Source organism: Pistacia vera, unplaced genomic scaffold (assembly GCF_008641045.1).
Source record: "Pistacia vera cultivar Batoury unplaced genomic scaffold, PisVer_v2 Contig262, whole genome shotgun sequence".
Taxonomy (NCBI): Eukaryota; Viridiplantae; Streptophyta; class Magnoliopsida; order Sapindales; family Anacardiaceae; genus Pistacia; species Pistacia vera.
In genome coordinates, this window is record NW_022196071.1 from 64,117 (window position 1) to 83,915 (window position 19,799).

Genomic DNA, 19,799 nt, shown 5'->3' on the forward strand with positions numbered 1-19,799 from the left:
ATGCTTTCGAATGTCTTCCAGCCCAGCAGCAAGGCAAGAACAAATAGTGTTACAAAAGCCAGCGCAGAAAATCGTAATACTATGTGAATTGAATTTAAAGAAAAAAAATAAAAAACCAACATTTTGACAAGTTATAGACGACAACCTTAAAACAAAGGAAAGAAGGAAATAACTTAAAAGAAAGAGAAGGGCAGAACAAGTAATCAACTTAATAATCGACTTGCTAAGATCAAAATGATAAGTAGGCATTAAATGGCTAAATTTTTCTGTGCAATCCACTTCTGAGAAAAAGCTGAAACCGAGCGGCTTCGCAAAGCTGTTAAAATTCCAGTTGCGAGTGTAGCTCCCAGCTAACCCATCAATGCTGCAAAACAGATTACCTGTTAAGTGGCGCAAAGGCAAAGAATCGGCTACTCTAGAAAAGAATCGTTATAAACTGTGCAAGACTGCAAGTATCTTCTATGATGTGTTTGAACTCTACAAATAAACAGGGCTGTAAATGAGCTGAGTCGAGTCAAGTTTTTGACTTATCGAGCTTGGCCTGTTCACTATAGGATCGAGCTCAAGTTCGAGCTCGAGCCTGTCGAGTCAAAGAAAAGGGACTCGAACTCGAGCTCGATCGAGTTCGAGCCGACTCAACCGACTCGACTTCATCTTCATCATCTGCATCTTTATCTGCATCTCCATCATCTTCATCTTCATCTCATCTTCATCTTCATCTTCATCTTCATCTTCATCTTCGTCTTCATCTTTGTCTCCATCTCATCTTCATCTTGTAGAACATCATGATTTACGTTGCTTCCATCTCCATCTTCTTCATCTTCATCTTCGTCTTCGTCTTCTTCTTCAACACAATCTTATTTTGATTTTGATTTTTGATTATGAATATTTGCAAGAACAAATTTAGGGTTTAGGGTTTGTCAATTTGGGAAATCTGATTTGGGGGTTTAATTTTGTGTTTTATAACTAATTACATTGGGGGGTTAAATGTCGTTTTTACAAATTTTTAAAACTAAAGAATAAAGATAACACTTCAATCCCCATAGTTTATAAAATATAACAAATAGAAACCTGCTTAGCCGAGCCACATCAGGCTCGCGAGCCTACGAGCCGAGCCTCCCTATGTTCAAACTCGGCTCATTTTATATAGCAAGCTCGAGCCGAGTTGACTCGACTAATCACAAGTTGAGTCATAAACGAGCTTTAGACGAGCCGAGCGACAACCCTACAAATAAATCTATTGAAACTTTCAAATCGGGGATGATAACAATTTCCTCCCTGAGGTTTTCTCTAACTACCTTTAGTCTTATAGGTTTTTTATAGAAACTTTTTGGTCCCTGACATAGTGACATTAACATGTTGGGTGTTAAGGTTTGCAATAATGTTAGGATCAAAACCGTCATCAACAGTCTACTAGGGACTAAAGCGTGACTAACAAATATGTAAAGGCCAAAATGGTATTAAACTCTGATAGAAGGGTATATACGACAAAGGTTGTAATAAATGTTAAAAATGACAATTTCGGAATGTTGTGTTTTCAACTGCAACGGCTATTATCAATATAGGCTGCGTTGGTTCAAGATTGGGGAATACTATCTTGGTATTCCCGGAAAAAGTTAACAGTAAAATACCCAAAAATTCTCATTTTTGAATAATTACTTTTCAATAATATTAATTTTTTTTAAACCCTCTAAATTTGTTATTTAATTAATACCCCTAAATATTTTTTTTTAAATTACAAAAAACACCCAACAATCACATTTACCAAGATCCGGCACCAACTACCGGAAAATGGTCGGAACTTGGTTAGGATGGCGCAACACCTGCTGAATCTAGCCGGGTAGTGCACCGATCTAGCCTTTTCGGCAGATCACCGGGGATCTGGTGGAAAATGCAAATCTAAGGTCCAAGATCTGGCCGTTGACGGCCAGATCTTGGCCGTAACACTCGTACACGCGGGCAACAAGCCCACACGCTCGTCTGTGCCTCAAACGTCCGACCGTTGATTGGCCACGTTGAGAGCAAATACGGCTAGATCCTGGCTGTTGACGGCCAGATTGAAGTAGAATCGGCCTTTTCGGAGCGAGCAGACGGCCACGATCCCCTTGGTCATGCGCCATAAGGACGATCTATCCGGCACCTCCGGAGGTGGTCGCTCTGTACTGGTGCGTTGTCGGTCGTCTATTGCGGGCCGGCCGTCTACGGGCTTTTTGTGTAACGTTCCCCCTTTAAGTTTTTTCTTATAGGGGGTATTTTGTCAAAAACCACTAAGGGTATTTTCTCCGAATTTTATACCACCCTATATGAAGAATATGTAACCGGACCATTGAACTTGTTCAAAAACCCCCCCTCCGTCAAAACACCACATTTTGAACCCACGATCCCCCCCCTTCGCCCCAGCCAATTCTGCCTCCAAGTAGTCCCCCGACTATCGTGGCCACTGCCAATTTTGTAGCACCGTCTGGTTTTTTCTCCCAAATAATGTTGGCTCCTAAAATTAAAAATTTTGTTATATATCAAATTCATGATTTGTAAATATAACATTATAAACATAGATTTATACTTCATACTCCATCCGAACAATCAATCAGGAGTTTTGGGATATACAATATGCAATTTTCATTACTAATATGTCAGTCATCAGTAACTATTTACACACTCTATACCATATTCTCCATCTTCCCAATATCCTCCCCACCCTTTACACCTTATTTTTTTTCTAATTAAAATTTTTTATGCCCCCCTAACACTTCTCTCTGTCTTGTTCTTTTTTTTCATCAACTTGCCTTTCCACACTTGTGACTTTCTGACACTTCTCTTTCGATATTTTATTGGTTTTTGTCCTCTCGTTATCTTATTTTTATGAGGTCTTACTTGGCCACATCTCCCCGACACCACAATCCCACTTTTGTTTCAAGTTCCTTCTTTTTTCTTTTTATCTTCAGGGATCTATCCTTGTAAATCCGTTCCCCCCCCTTCCCCAGTATCATAATGCAAAAAAAGTACACTTAATACCGCAAAGATTTCTTCGAAAGGATAAATTCCTACATGATAGAGGATATAAGCCAAAAATTATTAAAGCGGGATATCACCCAGATGAAGATCATTCACTTGCGTTAATAATTTGGTTTGAAAGATTTACAAGCTTTAAAATTGTGGTCACATGTTCATTAAATGGATTAGCATCAACTAAAAGCTTTTAAAGATTGATAAATGGATGTTTCACATGCTTCGAATGTCTTCCAGCACCAGCAGCAAGGCAAGAACAAATAGTGTTACAAAAGCAGCGCGAGAAATCGTAATACTATGTGAATTGAAATTAAAAGAAAAAAATAAAAATCCAACATTTTTGACAAGTTTATAGACGACAACCTTAAAACAAAAGGAAAGAAGGAAATAACTTAAAAGAAAGAAAAGGGCAGAACAAGTAATCAACTTATAATAATCTGACTTAGCTAAGACTCAAAATGATAAGTAGGCTATAAATGGCTAAATTTTTCTGTGCAATCCACTTCTGAGAAAAAGCGAAACCGAGCGGCTCCGAAAGCTGTTAAAATTCCAGTTGCGAGTGTAGCTCCAGCTAACCCATCAATGCTGCAAAACAGATTACCTGTTAAGTGGCAGCAAAGGCAAAAGAATGGCTACTTATGAAAAGAATCTATAAATTCTTACCTCAGCTTCTGCGCGGCAGCAGGCTGGATTCTTCGGCTTTGAAGTTATCTTCACCTGCATATATCCATTTTATGTCTGAGACAGAGCTTTAAGAGGACGTTTCAATTCATGCACATTGGTTGAAACTAACCAGACATATTCTAGTTTTTACCAAACTCAACGAGACATAACCCGGATTACTACTAAGATACAATTAATTGAAACCAACAAAATAAGAAAATCGGTCCCTATAAATGGTGTGTGTAAGTTTTATGACCTTTTTTACTCAAACCTCAATGGAGTAAATTTTGAGCTACACGTCATGTAAAATGGAGATGTTTAGTTCCTAATCAACGGTGTACTACTTGCAAACTCACTTAAGATTCACTATCATTCTGGGTGGTCTAAAAATCAATCCAGATCTTCCTTAGCTTACAATCCCACTAAATCTAAGCTTTGAACTTCATCTCAACAATACAGTACCTCCACTTCAGGTAAATCGATGTCCAGAGAGTAAGGTTGTCCCTCAACAGCTGCATAATCAGGGTGCTGTCCTTGTATGATTCTTCACTTAAGGTGTCCAACTCTGCAATGCCTCGTCAAAGGCTTGTTTTGCCAAATGGCAGGCTCTGCAAGTTTTGAGAAAAAAAAAGTTTTAAAAGGTAATCATATGATTCAAGCAAAACCAACCAAAAAAGAACTCTACTTTATTATACCTCTCAGGAGAGTTCATTATCTCATGTAGAATACAGAGAAGTTAAGAGCAAGGCCAAGACGGATTGGGTGAGTTGAGGAAGATCTTTGTTTGCGGTTGCAGAAGCAGCCTAAGTGGAAAAAAACAATAAAGAGGAAACATCATTTTTTGAAATACCAAAGTAAAGAATGCTAGAGAATATGTTTAATTTTGCGCTTTTCTGTATAAGTATGATGTAAATGGACATGCCTCATAGCCCTTCAAAGACTGCTCAGCCGACTCTTTTCTTTCCTGGTCAGTCCTTGAAGGCTCACGATTGGTACCGGTGTAATCCTTCCTGATTCGAGGTGATCATAATTCAGTTTAAGAATCGTGGATAGTTTCCCTGGCATATTCGCTGTCAATAGTTGCATTAAGCAGACCGTAATTCGCAGCCTCATGTCGATAATCTATCTCCTGCTGATCGTCTTAAGTTATGTTGCCTGTGAGCATTACGTTTCCCTGTCTGACCAAGTGCAGAAACGTATAATGTATAACAGATTTTCTGACTTTGAACTCTCAACCATGAGGAATGATAGTTGAAATATTATACAATTGCTAGCAACGTCTGATACAGACAGTACGTATTTCTTATTCTTCGAATCTTGATTTGGGCAGGCAGACTTTATATGATATAGAATAACGGTGGTGTCTCCCGAGTTGTGCATTGAATGGTTGAGTTTTCTTTGTTGTCCGTTTGTGTTGTTGTGTCTCTGATCCAAATCACTATTAGTCACTCCCTACACGGAATCTCCTTTCTCCTTTGCACGTGACTGTTGTTCATTCCCTGACTCTTCTCTCCTATTGATGCACATATCGACACCCTGAGTCTTCTTTTGTGCGCCTCTACATTTTGTCTTATCCTTCCTCAGCAGGAGATTATGTTCCATGTTTGGCCCATATGCATCTCCACTTCGGAAACAAGGCTATTGTTTCGCAACTTTTTATACTTCAACCATTTCTGCATTCCTTCATGTCAGAGATGGTATCAACTAATCATCTTCAGAACATAATTCTTACCATCTACCAAAGAATTACATGACAATAGATTCCAGACAATTACACCATCTTCAAGAATTAAAATGGAAACGATAAAGTTCTCAAGTCATTAACTGAGTAACATTTGATACTTTATCACGAACAATACACATTGTCGATTAAAACCATTTTTCATTCAAGATAACTACATTAATAAATCAAATGAAAAATCTAAATCTATCAAGATGATTCATTAATTAAAAATATAACAACCCTTCACATTGGCGATTTTACCATTTTTCATCCAAAATAAACATTTTAAACGTGGTAAAAAAAGAATGCAATTACAAAACCTCAATCTGAAATTGAAAGCTACGAATGCATGAAAATGAAACCTTCATATCTTTCGGCCTGTTCGGCGAGCTTGGCAATGTAAACATGAGACTCCTCTCCTTCTCTGTCGTCGACATTGTGGTTACGCGAGAGCGATCACAGACAAAAAATAAAAATGCAGAAAGAAAGAAATAATAAAAAAAGAGGTTGAAACTGGAACGGAGAACTGCTAAAAGATTAGTTAAAGGGTAAGGAGGTGGGATTATAAATAGGGAGGGTGTTAAAGATCGAGCAAGTTGGGGGAAGGAAGACCGGATCTTGAACGTTGGATGGGGAAGGTTTGTTTAAAAGAGAGAGCGCGCTATCCGGTGTGTTTGTGGTGTGTTTTTTGAATGGGTATTCCTTTTATTTAATTCTTATATATTTAAATTTCTTTGCTTGGACTTGGATTTGTTCAATCTCTTCTGTCGGGAGGGTTGTTATGTCATTTCACATTACATCAAAGTCCTTTTTTTTTTTTTTTTTAAATTAATTTTATTACAAATTATGTTATGTAGGCAATGGTACCAAAGATGAGTATAAATATATAATAGTCAATGGGGAATGGCCTCCATATATCCTTTGTTTTTTTTATCATATTTTTGCTTCATTTTGCCACTTGGATTTCAACATTAGATGGTGTGATGTGGGCGATGTAAAATAATTGTTTTAAATTAAGATGTGATGGGTTGACTTACGGCAAGAGGTTTGCTCATTTTATGAATTATGGATTTAAACTTTGGAACCATCTACCACAATAAAATATGGTAACTAATTAATTTTTAGGGTTGTATAGTATTTTAATAGACCTTAAAATTAATTGAAGTGCGTACAAGCTGGCTGAACACCCAAGTATAAAAAAAAAAAAAATAATATAAAAATGATCCCATCTCATATTTTATACGAATAAATCCACCGCCATTTATTTTTAGGATCTAATCATATGCAAGTGTCTCCAAAAGGGGAGAAAAGTAATGCAATTTGCATTCAACTTCGCTGATATTATAATTCCACATGCATGCATGTTAATCTGCATTCCCCACTTGCAATTGGCTTTCCTTTGTCAAGGTAAATTATATCATCAATGTCAGGTGGGGATGTAGCTCAAATGGTAGAGCGCTCGCTTTGCATGCGAGAGGTACCGGGTTCGATCCCCTGCATCTCCAACATCTTTATATTTTTTTACCTACATTAATTTTAATCTGGTAATTTGATTCTAATTAAGTTGCTCAAATCATATTTTATAATTTGGTTGTTAGATTGAAAAAATGGATTTGAGGGTTTACTATCATGATTTTGTAAGGCAAATTATAGGTACATAATAAGCGGTTCAATAATTTAAGGGACAATAGATGATTGAGAAATTAGTGCATAATTTCACAATCAGGGTTTTAAACCAATAGGCCTTACCATAGCATGTTTGCTTCTGGGATGGGCCTCACTCTATATGGGCTTAGGCTTCATTTCTAGATTAAGACTTAATTACTTATCTTTCTATTTTAAATAAAAGTTATGAAGTGTTTGTTAAAATTTAATTTTTGAATTGCTTTTACTATTTTTTTTTTTTAAAAAATAGAGGATAAATTGGATTTTTCTTCAATTATGAAAATATAACAATGATAAATTTAAAATTAAAAAAAAAAAACTTAAAGCTGGCATCTAGTGACAGCCGCCTGCTTGTTATTTTGATGATTATATTATTACTTATCAATTCAATCACTCTTCAATTTTGTTTAGTGGTGATGACCTAAAATTCTATAGTTTTAAGAACACAAATGAACCACTATTAGGTGATCTGATGGTAAAAAAAGAAAAGAAAATTACATGAGTTCCTGAGTTGTGTCCCTCCAAGCACTAAAAGGGTAGTCATTGGGGCTTTTACTCGGTCGACAATTCTAAGACTCTTAGAGATTAGTTGAGGTGCACACAAACTGACCCGAACACCTCCAATAATGATAAAAAAAAAAAATAAAAAAAAAATGACAATGCTCTTTATGTCTCATTAAACAAATAAACACCTTAATTCTTAATTATAAAATTAAAATGCTGATAGTGATGACTATCATGAATTCCCCTTTAATAGAAATCGATCTTTTAATTTAAGGTTGGTTAATTGGCTTTCATTCAACAAACAATTAAAGCAGGGAGAAATAAATTGTTTAATTTATTTTTTTATACGAATAATAAACAATTGAATGACATGGTGCTTTCTATTCAGTTGATCATCAAAATAACATGAAACGAGTAATCCAAATAGAACCTACTTGAAAACATAAAAAATTCCAAAGCTGTTGTAAAATTTTGTTTTCTCAATATCCACAAGTGCTCACATGTATAATATGCATATATCTATTGAAAACAACAAAAAACCATGGGAATATATATCCATGTATGGAATGAGGTTACAAGTAGAAGGCAGGCAGGGTGATTATAAGATAANATGACATGGTGCTTTCTATTCAGTTGATCATCAAAATAACATGAAACGAGTAATCCAAATAGAACCTACTTGAAAACATAAAAAATTCCAAAGCTGTTGTAAAATTTTGTTTTCTCAATATCGACAAGTGCTCACATGTATAATATGCATATATCTATTGAAAACAACAAAAAACCATGGGAATATATATCCATGTATGGAATGAGGTTACAAGTAGAAGGCAGGCAGGGTGATTATAAGATAAGTGGGGCACTAACCAACAAGTGGATTTTTTTTCCCATCTTGTCATCTGATTTTGACAATTCCTATCTTTCTTTCTTTCATAACGGAAGCTAAATTTAGGTCACCCAACCTCATATTGGTTGGATAGATTATTGTTCCACTATAGAGTCCTTTTCTTGGGGTACACTTCACAACTCTTTGTACCAATATAATTTAACCTTTTTTTTTTTTTTTTCAATGAACAACGTGTCTCGGCTAGCTTATACACACATTGACTAGTCTTCGAGGCCCATTAAACATCCTATAAACCCAATATTTCAAGATTAGCCACAAATGTGATAGGTGGTCCAATGTTTGAACTAGGGGTGAGCGGTTTCGAGTACCCTGCATTTTTTGAAGGAACCGAAACCGAAATCGATAGATTTCTAAGATTTAGAACCGGAACCGAAACTAGCCAGTTCTTAGAAACCTAGAACCGGAACCTAAAACATAGGTTCCGATTTTGATTCTGGGTACCCGGGTTAATTTCAAACACCCCTATTTTTAAAAAAATGACAAATATGTCCCCAATAGTTTACAAAAATTATAATTCAGTCATAGTTCCTACCTGAGTACCTAAACCTCAGTTCTGGTTCCAATTCCCAGTTTCAGCACTATAGGAACCGGACCGGATCCGAGAATTCCCGGTTTCAATTTTTCAGAACCGAAATAGGACCCTAATGGGATCGGTTCCAGTTTCATCATTTACCCATACTCACCCTTAGTTCGAACCTAAAAAGTCAGTGAAATGAGCAAAATCTCCTTGATCGTCATGCGAATCCCTTAGGATTAATTATTTAACTCTTAAAAAACATGAAGCAAAGCTTTCTGTTTTGGGGGTACTTTAGAAAGTTTTTCACTTATTCTAACTTGGCAATGGGGTATTTTTCTTAAAATTCAATGCTTAAAATCATCAAATTTAAAGACCTACTGCTTGCTGAGGAGAGAAATTTATACCACTACTGATGATAATTCCAGTTTCACAAGTCCATCGACGTGACATGACATCAAATTTCATAGTGATTTCCAAAGTATTTTTATGGAAAACGTTTTATAAAAATAATTTTTTAATCTAAGAGTATCTCTCAACCAAAAACCCTTTTACATTACAATATGAAAAACACTTTGAAAAATAGCCAAAATGAATAGAAAAGCAGTTAGATAAACAGTAATAACCCGTTAGACAAGACAAATTGAAATGAACTAAACATAGGGTTTTTCTTTTTTCTTGATGAATAATTATGTCTACAAAAGTATATCAACATTATTGTTCCATTGAAGTAGGCCTTATAATTGGGAATCAAAAAGTGAACACGTAATTAGATCCAAAACTTAACATAAAAACTAGTTTAAAGAGTGATGGGATCTAGGAACTAATAAAGTATGTCAATTATAACCAAACCCCATTATTCAACTTAACATCATTCTTTTTTTGTCCAACTTTTTGGGTCTAATGGGCTATAGCCCCGTAATTCCATCTCTTTTTTTCTTTCTTTCTTTTCGCACTACTTGTTTTAATTTATATTTGTCAAAATCAATTACATCAAGCTGTTAATAAATTTCACTCGTACCATTCCCATTTGTGGAAAAAACAAATTAATTTTCATTTATATCAAAGATAAGTCAATAAACAAACCACGTAAACTTTCTTTTACAAACTCAATATGATAACTGATAAGTGGTTTACGATGAATTCATTAAATAGGAAAATTCATATTACCCTTTGGCAGAAATCAAATTTTAAAAAGAATTATTTTGATTCAACCATCTTCTTTTCAATTTGTCTATTTGAATTGGATATTTTGAATCCCGCCAATCGCATAATATCTATAGTTTTTTTTTTCTTTATTTCTTATTTTTTGTGTGATTTTCCTATCCATGCACACATAAATTCTCTTAATGTTTATCTCATTTGTGTCGAGAAATTCTCTTCATGTTTATCTCATTCGTGTCGAGGAAAACCCCTTAAACATCCAAAGTTTTTTTTTTTTTTTTTGTTTGTATTTTTTACTTTCATATTCAACAAGAGAAAAACGTGATAAGCGAAAATGAAGCATTAAACTTAAGAAATGGAGGTGCACTTGATCAAAAAATGATTGGACAAAAGAGAATGAAAGTGTAGACATCGATGATCAGTTTCATTAAACTTTGTTAAAACTATTCATTTTGGCTTCTTTTGCAACCACGGTGTTAGGATCCCACATTGAAAGGAAAAAGGTGTGGGTATGTGATTTATAAGGGTTTTAACACCCTTCCTTGATAAACTGGTTTTCTAAAGAGAATTCTACCTAAACCAACGAAAGGATCGTTGCCATCTAACCTAATTCTTATCAATTTGGGAGTGAGTTCTTATCACAGGGATTCAGGTAATGAATTTAATTTGTTGAAACAGGCAAAGATGGGAAATGTTCTTCTTCTTTTTTTTTTTTTTTATGTTTTTTCAAAATATAGTAATGAGTTAGTTGAAAGAATAGAAACTGTAAAAGGGAGTTTCCCATACGCCAGTGTTAGGAGAAAAAGCATGATTAACGAAATTAGTGGTCATTATTAATACTATAAACGTTGTTGTCATCCCTAAATTGTAATGTAATTCAATCATTGAAAAGAAGAAGTAAAATTTTTCCATATTCAATGTGGAGCTTGAGATTCCAACAGGCCAATCCTTTAATCTTAATTTTGCCCATTAAAGTTGCTTCAATTAGTGGCCTGATTATCGGACATTTCATCGGTCAATTAATTTTAATATAATGCTTACAACTGAATCATATAACTAGGAAAAAAAATGCACAGAATTCATATAAAATGATTTTTTTATCCTATGTTTGTTACGTTATATGAATAAATTGTACGCGTAGCATTATTTGCCGAAGTCCTTAATTTTCAGCCCTGAAATTCCCTTGACTTGTGGTTTCTAAATGGGTGGGTTTCAATCACGGAAAGCAGCTACTCAATCTCTCCATTTAATGAGACTTTAGAAACTCTCTGTGCAATAATACAACACCTCAAATAAATCAGACCATAATTAATTTATAATTGTAATTAATAATTTAATAAGAGACTGAAAATGATAATTACTCATCTTAAAAAAAAAAAAAAAGAAAAAAAATATTTTTTTTTGTTTTTTACATGTGATGTGTGGGTGATTATCTTTATTTAGAAGAAGTAGTGAAGTGGGAATCATGGAATTAGACTAAAATCAAATATCCATAATTGTCACTCCACAAAACATAGCAACTTTTAATATAAAATGGAAATCTAATACATTATAAGATATTCCATCTGAATTTCAGTTTTAGAAATTTTATCCCTTGAAACAATAATCATAATGTATTTCTTGGCTTGTGGCTGGAAGGCAGTAATGTGCGTTACCCAGAGGCCACATATTATATTTATGACTTATCTGACATATTAAGTTTGTAGAGTGTTTAATAGATCATAAGGATTATTTGAAGTACATACAAATTAGCTTAGACACTCTAATTATTGAAAAAAATAATTATAATGTTATGAAATTGTAATTTTTTTTTTAAATATTAATTTGTATCCTCTCAAGTAGTTAAAGGAATGGAAGTAGTGGGTTATTTTTGTTTTGATTTGTCAAAGTTTAGAATATAAAAGGGTTAAAAAGAAGAGAGGAAAAGAGATGGGTGATCGCTCTTGCTTCTCCCCCAAAAAAGAAGTAAACAATGTAAAGGTAAAATTGAAGCCTTCGAAATATGTCAGTGAGGCCAACAGAACTACAGAAGCTTTCGGATAAGAGTTAATCACACAAATATCACAAATCTCCCCCATGTTTTATTGACTCTCAACAACCCATTAAAATTTCTGAAAGAGTAAATAACATTTACCCACCCAAGGTTTGACGAATTCCAAGTTACCACCCGTGGTTTCATAAATTCCAGATTTTCACTCTCAAATTAACAAAAAATTGTTTAATGTAACGATTAAAAGGTAAAATGGTCATTTATATTACACTAAGTTTGAAAAAGAGAGAGAGAGAGAGAGAGAGAGAGAGAGAGTAAAGAAAAATGGGGAGGAAAGGAAAATGGAACGGGGAAGGCTACGAGGTGGGGGAGGAAGGGGCTGGCACGTAAATGGGGGTGAGGTGGTGAGGCAAAGCAGATCTCGACCTAGACCACAATCTGGCCTAAGTGGATTTGTAGCTAACTAGGATGTGCCTGCGTAGTCACAAATCGCGCAACTATCGCAAAGATTGAGGGACGGAAGTTGCACAATAGACCAATCCACAAGGTAGGCTCGGTGTTGCGTGACGCGAAGCAAAACCGATAAAAGTAGGCACTACAAAGGCAAACAGACATGACACGATCGAAAACAAACACGACAAGTTTTGCACAAGTCATGACAGCGGCTAGATGATGCATCAATGGCGCAATGTAAAAGAAGACGCCGACAATGCAACTATTTGTGGGTAGGGTTGACAGAAACTGCGTTGGCGCAATGAGGAGAGGGGCCAGGAGGGTGAGGGTTGTAGTTGGTCATCGAAAAAGTGTGAAAATCACCGATGGTGACGTCCACTGCAGCTCGTCGAGAGAAAAGCCTCTCCAAAAGCTTTTGAGATGTGGGGGTTATTTTGAATCAAAAGTAAAAGATTAAAGGACAATTTTGTAATAGCACTTTTTATATTGTATCATAACCTAAAAATAACTAATGGTATTAATTTAAGGGTGAGCATCCGGTATTTATGAAACCATGGGTGGGAACTGTAAATTTTCAAAACCTTGGGTGAGTCAATGTTGTTTACTCTTTCTAAAATAACAAGAATTTTCGTAAAGAATTTTTAGGCGTTCTATGAATTGTTTTGATTAGTTGTCAGATTCCTCAAAGCCGAGCCAAAGAAGTGTTGATTTGTCATGATGTGGGGTTTCGATTTGTTGAGTGCCTTTATTATTTCTGACCTTTTTCTTTAAACTCTCTCTTCAATTCATCTTCCTTTTAATTATTGCTTGACATTGATTGCAGAAAGAGATAGGAAGATTCCAAATCGTTCATCTGATCTCTTGAAATCTTCATCATTTTTTTTAATTTATTAATTTACTGAATTTTATATGGTGGTGCAGAAACTAAACAATTATGAGGCTTCACATCATCAACCGTTGTCTATATTCAAATCCATGGCTCTTACATTCAAAATATATAATAATACTTTGATTTTCAAATAGGGAGAACGACTTGTACATATCCAAGATTTATCGTAACGACAAGTTGGTACTCAAAAGATTTTAAAATGACAAAGATACTTTCCGTATGTTTGTTAGTGATTTCTGTTATTACTGTTTATTAATAGTGAAAAGACTAAAATACCCTTAAAAGTTTGAATTTTAGTTTTTATAAATTTAAAAATTTCAAAAAACCCCCTAAGTTACAATTTCACTAAATAACCCAATATAAAAAGTTTTATAAAATAACAAAAAAACACCCCACCGGCAAGTGCCAGATTCCGGCCACCACCGCCGGAATCGGCCGGAAAGTTGCATTACGACACAGAACGTCGGATCTGGTGCGTAAGCGTCGATCTGGCCTTTTCCGACGACAGATCCGTGGCTGATCTGGCCGGAAAAGGCCAGATCTACGGCTAGATCTGGCCGTCGACGCCGCAAAACTCCATCTGCGGCGTCGACGGCCAGATATGGCAGTAGATCTGGCCTTTTTCGGCACAGATCAGCCACGGATTGGCCGGAAAAGGCCAGATCTGGCTGCTGCTTCGACGGCCACACAGATCGATGGGGATCTGTGTCGTAATGCAGTTTTCGGCCAGATTCGGCGACGGTGGCGGAATCTGGCATTGGGGTGGTGGGGGTGTTTTTGTCATTTAACAAACTTTTTATATATGGGGGTGTTTAATTAATTAGCAACCTAGGGGGTTTTTTAGAAATTTTTAAATTTATAAAAAACAAAAATTGAAACTTTGAAGGGTATTTTAGTCTTTTCACTATTAATAAACAAAACTCACTAACAGAATATGACGGAAAGTACCTATTTGTCGTTTCAAAATCTTTAGGTATCAACTTGTCATTACAGTAAACTTTGGGTATGTACAAGTCGTTCGCCCTCAAGTAATTAAACCAAAGATTAAAGGGGACATTGGGGTTTGTATCAAGAAGCTCATGGAAGACACAAAATGCGTACAGAAATTAGCTGGTTTTGAGGAGACAACCAATAAGATAATTAAAAAAGAAAAAGCATTAGATTTTCTTTCTCTTTTAATAAAACAGTAAAATATTTCTTACTACAACATAAGTACAATTGGTCATTGTCAACCTGTCCTTTGGACAGGTGTTTGTCATTCTCTTCTTTTTTTTTTTTTTTTTTTCCAAAAATGAACAATAACAATTATTATTTGGCTACAGTATTAGTTTTTTGTATAATAATATGTATATAATATTTTTTATATAATGTAATAGGGTAAAATATAATTGACTGATTTTAAATTTTTTTTTTTATATAATTATAAATAAAAAAAATTAGTAATTATTTTAACTTTTTGTTTACTTATTGACAGATGTTATAGCAGAAATTATAGGTGGGAGAGATTTTCTCATCATCTGTAAAAAAAAAAAAAAAGAAATTATAAATTTGTAATCTCTATCTAATATTTATCCATTTACTTGTATTGTTGTGTGTTTTGTCACGATCATTGGATGCACGTGGAAGTCCTGAAGGTAAATTCTTTCTCAACTTCTTGTCAACAAGAGAAGAGAAGCTTTTATTATTAATTAAACCAATAAATGGATTGGAGAGTATATATATTTTTGTGTGTGTATATATATATATATAAATGATTATATTAATTTTATACAACATTAAATGTTATTATTATTATTATTATTATTATATAATGGTTTCGTGTTGATACCCATCTTCCATCTCGTCAGTTTCTTACTTCTCTCTGCCACCTCTCTGTTTTCATTATTTTTCTTTGTAAGCATTTTTTTTTTTTTTTACTGTGTTTCTTTGTTGTATTTAATTATTCTGCTTTGTCTTTGTGTTGCAGTTACTGGAATTATAGATTGCATGTGGGTTCTTTGTTGTTTTATTGTTTTCTGTAATCTTTGAGTGGTTTTTTATTTTCTTGTTGTAATGTGAGATTGTTTTATGATCTGGGTATGTCTATTTTTGCTGTGAAATTGTTCTGTTTAACGTATATTAAATTGATTGATGTGTTTTAACATGGATCTGTGATTTTTCTTGATGATAATGGTCATACCCTTTTGGTTGGATTGCTTTGTTCAGGTCAACTGTGATTCCATGCATACCATGATCCGTTTGCTTTTATGACAAAAGTTGTTTATAATCTTGTTTCATTGATTCTAAGTGAGAATTTTAGTTTTTTTTTTTTTTTTTTGATCATTGTCCTTACAGAGGTTGGGATTTAGTTGGTGTTCATGATCTTTGAGGTGGTGGTTCCTTTTTTTTTTTTTTTTTTGATCATTGTCCTTACAGAGGTTGGGATTTAGTTGGTGTTCATGATCTTTGAGGTGGTGGTTCCGTTTTCTTTGAAACGGTCACCTGTTTTTTACCTTTGTTATTTTCGTAGTATTGATGCTGAAGTAGTTTTAGTTAATTTTTTATATGTAATATTGCATTTTATTTTTATATTTCTTCAATCTGAATTTGGTATCCTGTTGTTTTCATGATAGAGTTCTTAAGCTTGTCCAAAGCATGGCTCTTGTTGGGGTTCACAGAGATAGAGGGGAGTTGAGGATTCATGAGAGTTTAGAGGAGCTTATTACTGACTTGGCAGATTATATTGCTGAATTATCAGAGGCTTCTGTGAAGGAGCGGGGTGTCTTTGCCATTGCTTTATCTGGTGGTTCTCTCATTGGCTTAATGGGGTATCAATGCCTCCCTTTTCATATTTGATTCTTCGATTTTGAGATATTGGTGTTCTTGGTTTAAATTTCTTTTGGGAAACAGGAAACTCTGCGAAGCTCCTTATAACAAGACTGTGGACTGGGCTAAATGGTATATATTCTGGGCAGATGAACGTGTGGTCGCAAAAAATCATGCTGATAGCAATTATAAGCTTGCAAAGGATGGTCTTTTATCAAAGGTTTGTACCCTAACTTTGTATGTCCTTCCATGTTCTCTTTCTCCTACTTCTTTGTCTCTCTCTATATGTCCTGTGTTTGACTGTAAGAAAGATTCAAGAGAAGTAAAATCCTTAAACTAGCTCTTCCTCTCTAGCATTTGTAGCATTTTGTTTCCTCTATTCACGTAATAAGAAAAGAAAGATTTTTTTTATTTGATTGTTGTGGTATTCCTTCTGAAGCAAGTGCATTCAGGTTATTAATGTTGGGTTAGTATGAACTGGCCTCAAGGTTGGTCTTCGTCCCATTCAGTTTCTAGAGGTTGACCGCTCTGCATATGCATTTGGTGGTTCTAAACATCTGCATTTTTAGCTTTTTTCATGTCAGTAATCAGTCAAATATGCAGTTGGATTGTGTAATATTTTCCCATGGTAGGCGTTGACTACTTTAGTTCCATTTATCATGACGTGCCCTGCTGTGATTTGGAATCAAATTTTTGTGGACGGAAGTATATTTGCTTATGTAGTGTATCCATTTTAGTTTCTTGTATGTTTGATAATTGTTCAGTTTCACTGACTATTCCAGGTTTGTGTTTGGTCCCATGTTCTTTATATTACAGCTGTTATCTGATATGAACATTCAAATATGATGAACTTTGCAGCTACTCAGAAGTGTGTTAATCAATTGGACCCTTTGAATTTTTTTCAATTTAATCTTTTTTGTTAACCAGTTCACTACTATTGGATGTTGCTGGATCTATTTTTTTATAGCTCACAAATGCTTGACAAAGAACATTGGATGTTTTACCTTTTGTTTTTGATAATAATAGTGCAGACTTTTAATATTATAAGGTTTACTGTAATTAAATTCCTATGCTGGCTTTTTAAAACACACATTTCTGATTAAATAGAAATCATTGACAGCAATTACAGTACATTTCTGCCCTTCTCTATGGCAATCTTTTTGTAGGAACTCCGAGAAACAGCTTGATACCTCTTAAATTGAAGCATAATTCTTCATCAGAGATTTCAAATTGACATACTTTCCCACCTATTTTTTAATAGGAATATGCAAAACTAAGTGAATTGCCATTTATAATTTGTGGAAGCTTGTCAAGGGGGTGAATGTTTGGAAATTCAATTTCATTACCTGCTACTAATTGAGTCTTAATGAGATTTGCTTTAAGTTATATTTCCCCATATATGCTCAAGCTTTTATCTTTGTAACTTGAGAACTGGTCCTATACATCAGGTTTTACTATTGAAACATCCACCATTCTTTGTCAAGTAATTGAGCAAAATGTATTCACATCCCTGATTTTATTGCCAAGCATTCCAAGTGAAAATAACTTCCACTTCTATCATATTGATGCAGTCTAACCCCAAAGATTTCACATCCCTCATTTTGTTTGTCATTGAAATGGGAAGATACAAATAATTTTTTTTTTTAAATTATGATATCTACATTAATCGTAGGGAAAAGGGTTGAAAACCTGTAATGAGGTACTAAGTTTAATTCTTTGAGTATAAACTTTATCAACTGAATGAATGATTCATGCATTTCTGGACTTTTAGATGAATATATGGTTCTCAAGAATTCAGGATTTACAGTGGATATTGTATATTTTGATCCTTTCAGTTATACTTCAGCCGAGTTATAGTTCTTTGAATATAGAGGAAGTGTAGGTAGAGCTTGGCACATATATAATAGTTTTGTCAAATTGAAGGTGAAGTTTGTTTATTTTATTCATTAAGTTATATTTCTTGATTTGTTAGTCATTATTTACTGATAACGCAATCCTCAACAAAACTCATATCTATTACTCAAGTGTTACAGCACCTTTTGAGCAGTTTTCTCTCTCCCTTTCTCTTTTAATGTGTGTGTGTGTGTGTGTGTGTGTGTGTGTGTGTGTGTGTGTGTGTGGAGGAACTAAGTGTGCTAAATTTGAACAGGGTTTGGAGATGTAGAAAACTAGAGCATTCCAGCTTAAACTTAAACCTGGGCATTTAGAATGTTTCTCATGATTTTGGTTTGAATATTTTTCTTGATATATGGTATGTCTGTCTTATGTGTAGTCCGGAAGTATTAGGTACCCCATATCTTCTAAGTTTGTGCATTAACTTTCTTGAGAATACTGTGGCCTTTCAGATAAGATACTTGAATGTACTGTACTGAAGTACCAGCTGTTTATTGTTTCATTATCTTTTAATAATTTATGCAGCGCTTTGTATATGTTCTCATTATCTGATGCATATCATATTAGCAGGTGCCGATAGTCCCTAGTCATGTGCATTCAATTAATGATTCAGTGTCTGCAGAGCAGGCCGCTGATGATTATGGGTTTGTCATTCGACAGTTAGTGAAGACACGGATGGTCAGTGTTTCTGATATTTGTGACTGCCCAAAGTTTGACCTTATCCTTCTTGGAATGGGCTCTGATGGCCATGTTGCCTCCCTATTCCCTAACCACTCACTGCTTGAAGAGAAAGACGAATGGGTAACTTTTATCACCGATTCTCCTAAACCCCCTCCCGAGAGGATCACATTCACTTTACCTGTCATCAACTCAGCATCAAATGTAGCCGTGGTTGTGACAGGTGAAAGCAAAGCAGAGGCGGTACATTTGGCGATTGATGATGTGGGACCTGACTGCCCGGTACTGCCTTCCCGAATGGTTCAGCCAACAAAAGGGAAGTTGGTTTGGTTTTTGGACAAGCCGGCTGCATCAAAACTTGTAAGTGTTGAATTTTGCAAGTAGGGCCTAGAGATTTATTGCCAAAGTGGACGTCTGTATGTAGTAGTGGTCCTAATGGAGGGATTTGAAACAATTGATCCTTTTCTGTTCCATTAGTTGCTGCTCCTTTTATTTTGCTTTGGGTTGAATTCTCTTCACTTTGGGTTTTCTCCTCTCATTTTTAGTGGGGTTGTGTAGTGTGATGATCCTTTCTGTAACATGAGGTAAATAAATTTGGGGCCTCTATGAAAAAGCCTCTTTTTTTCCTGGTTCTGATTCGTTTGGGAGAGTGACTGAAAGTCAGATATAGCAGTGATGGGAAGGCCAGAGGATTAGAATGCAGAAGAGCAGGCCCTCTATGCTCCTCATATAGTGGACATCTCTTTCATGAGATGAAGTAGTTTTTTTTTTTTTTTTCCTGGTTTCTCATAGTTTCTGTCAATTTTGTCAAGAATGCTACTCTTCTATATGATCAAATGAAATCTCAATGTTGTTTATCAGCTTTTATCTTCAGATTATCTTCAGATTGGGTTTTCTACTCTTCTATATAAACATTTAACCACTACTGTTCTACTGCATCAA

The 19,799-nt window shown here is 34.9% G+C and overlaps 1 protein-coding gene and 1 non-coding gene across 4 annotated transcripts; both read left to right on the forward strand.

Moving 5' to 3' along the window:
* Window positions 1-6,827: 6,827 nt before the first annotated feature.
* TRNAA-UGC lies at window positions 6,828-6,900 on the forward strand. The gene has a single exon. It is a non-coding gene; the product is annotated as a tRNA-Ala (tRNA).
* An 8,127-nt stretch (window positions 6,901-15,027) lies between these two features.
* LOC116132899 (probable 6-phosphogluconolactonase 1) lies at window positions 15,028-19,630 on the forward strand. 3 transcript variants are annotated; one of them, XM_031418582.1, is made up of 4 exons: window positions 15,028-15,115; window positions 16,094-16,288; window positions 16,371-16,506; window positions 18,750-19,630. In XM_031418582.1, the coding sequence occupies exons 2-4, from the start codon at window positions 16,116-16,118 to the stop codon at window positions 19,239-19,241; spliced, it is 801 nt and encodes a 266-aa protein (XP_031274442.1). In that variant the 5' UTR covers window positions 15,028-15,115; window positions 16,094-16,115; the 3' UTR covers window positions 19,242-19,630. The 3 variants fall into 3 exon arrangements, with proteins under 3 accessions (XP_031274442.1, XP_031274441.1, XP_031274443.1); XM_031418581.1 differs by lacking the exon at window positions 15,028-15,115 and adding an exon at window positions 15,235-15,374; XM_031418583.1 differs by lacking the exon at window positions 15,028-15,115 and adding an exon at window positions 15,306-15,323.
* Window positions 19,631-19,799: the final 169 nt, after the last annotated feature.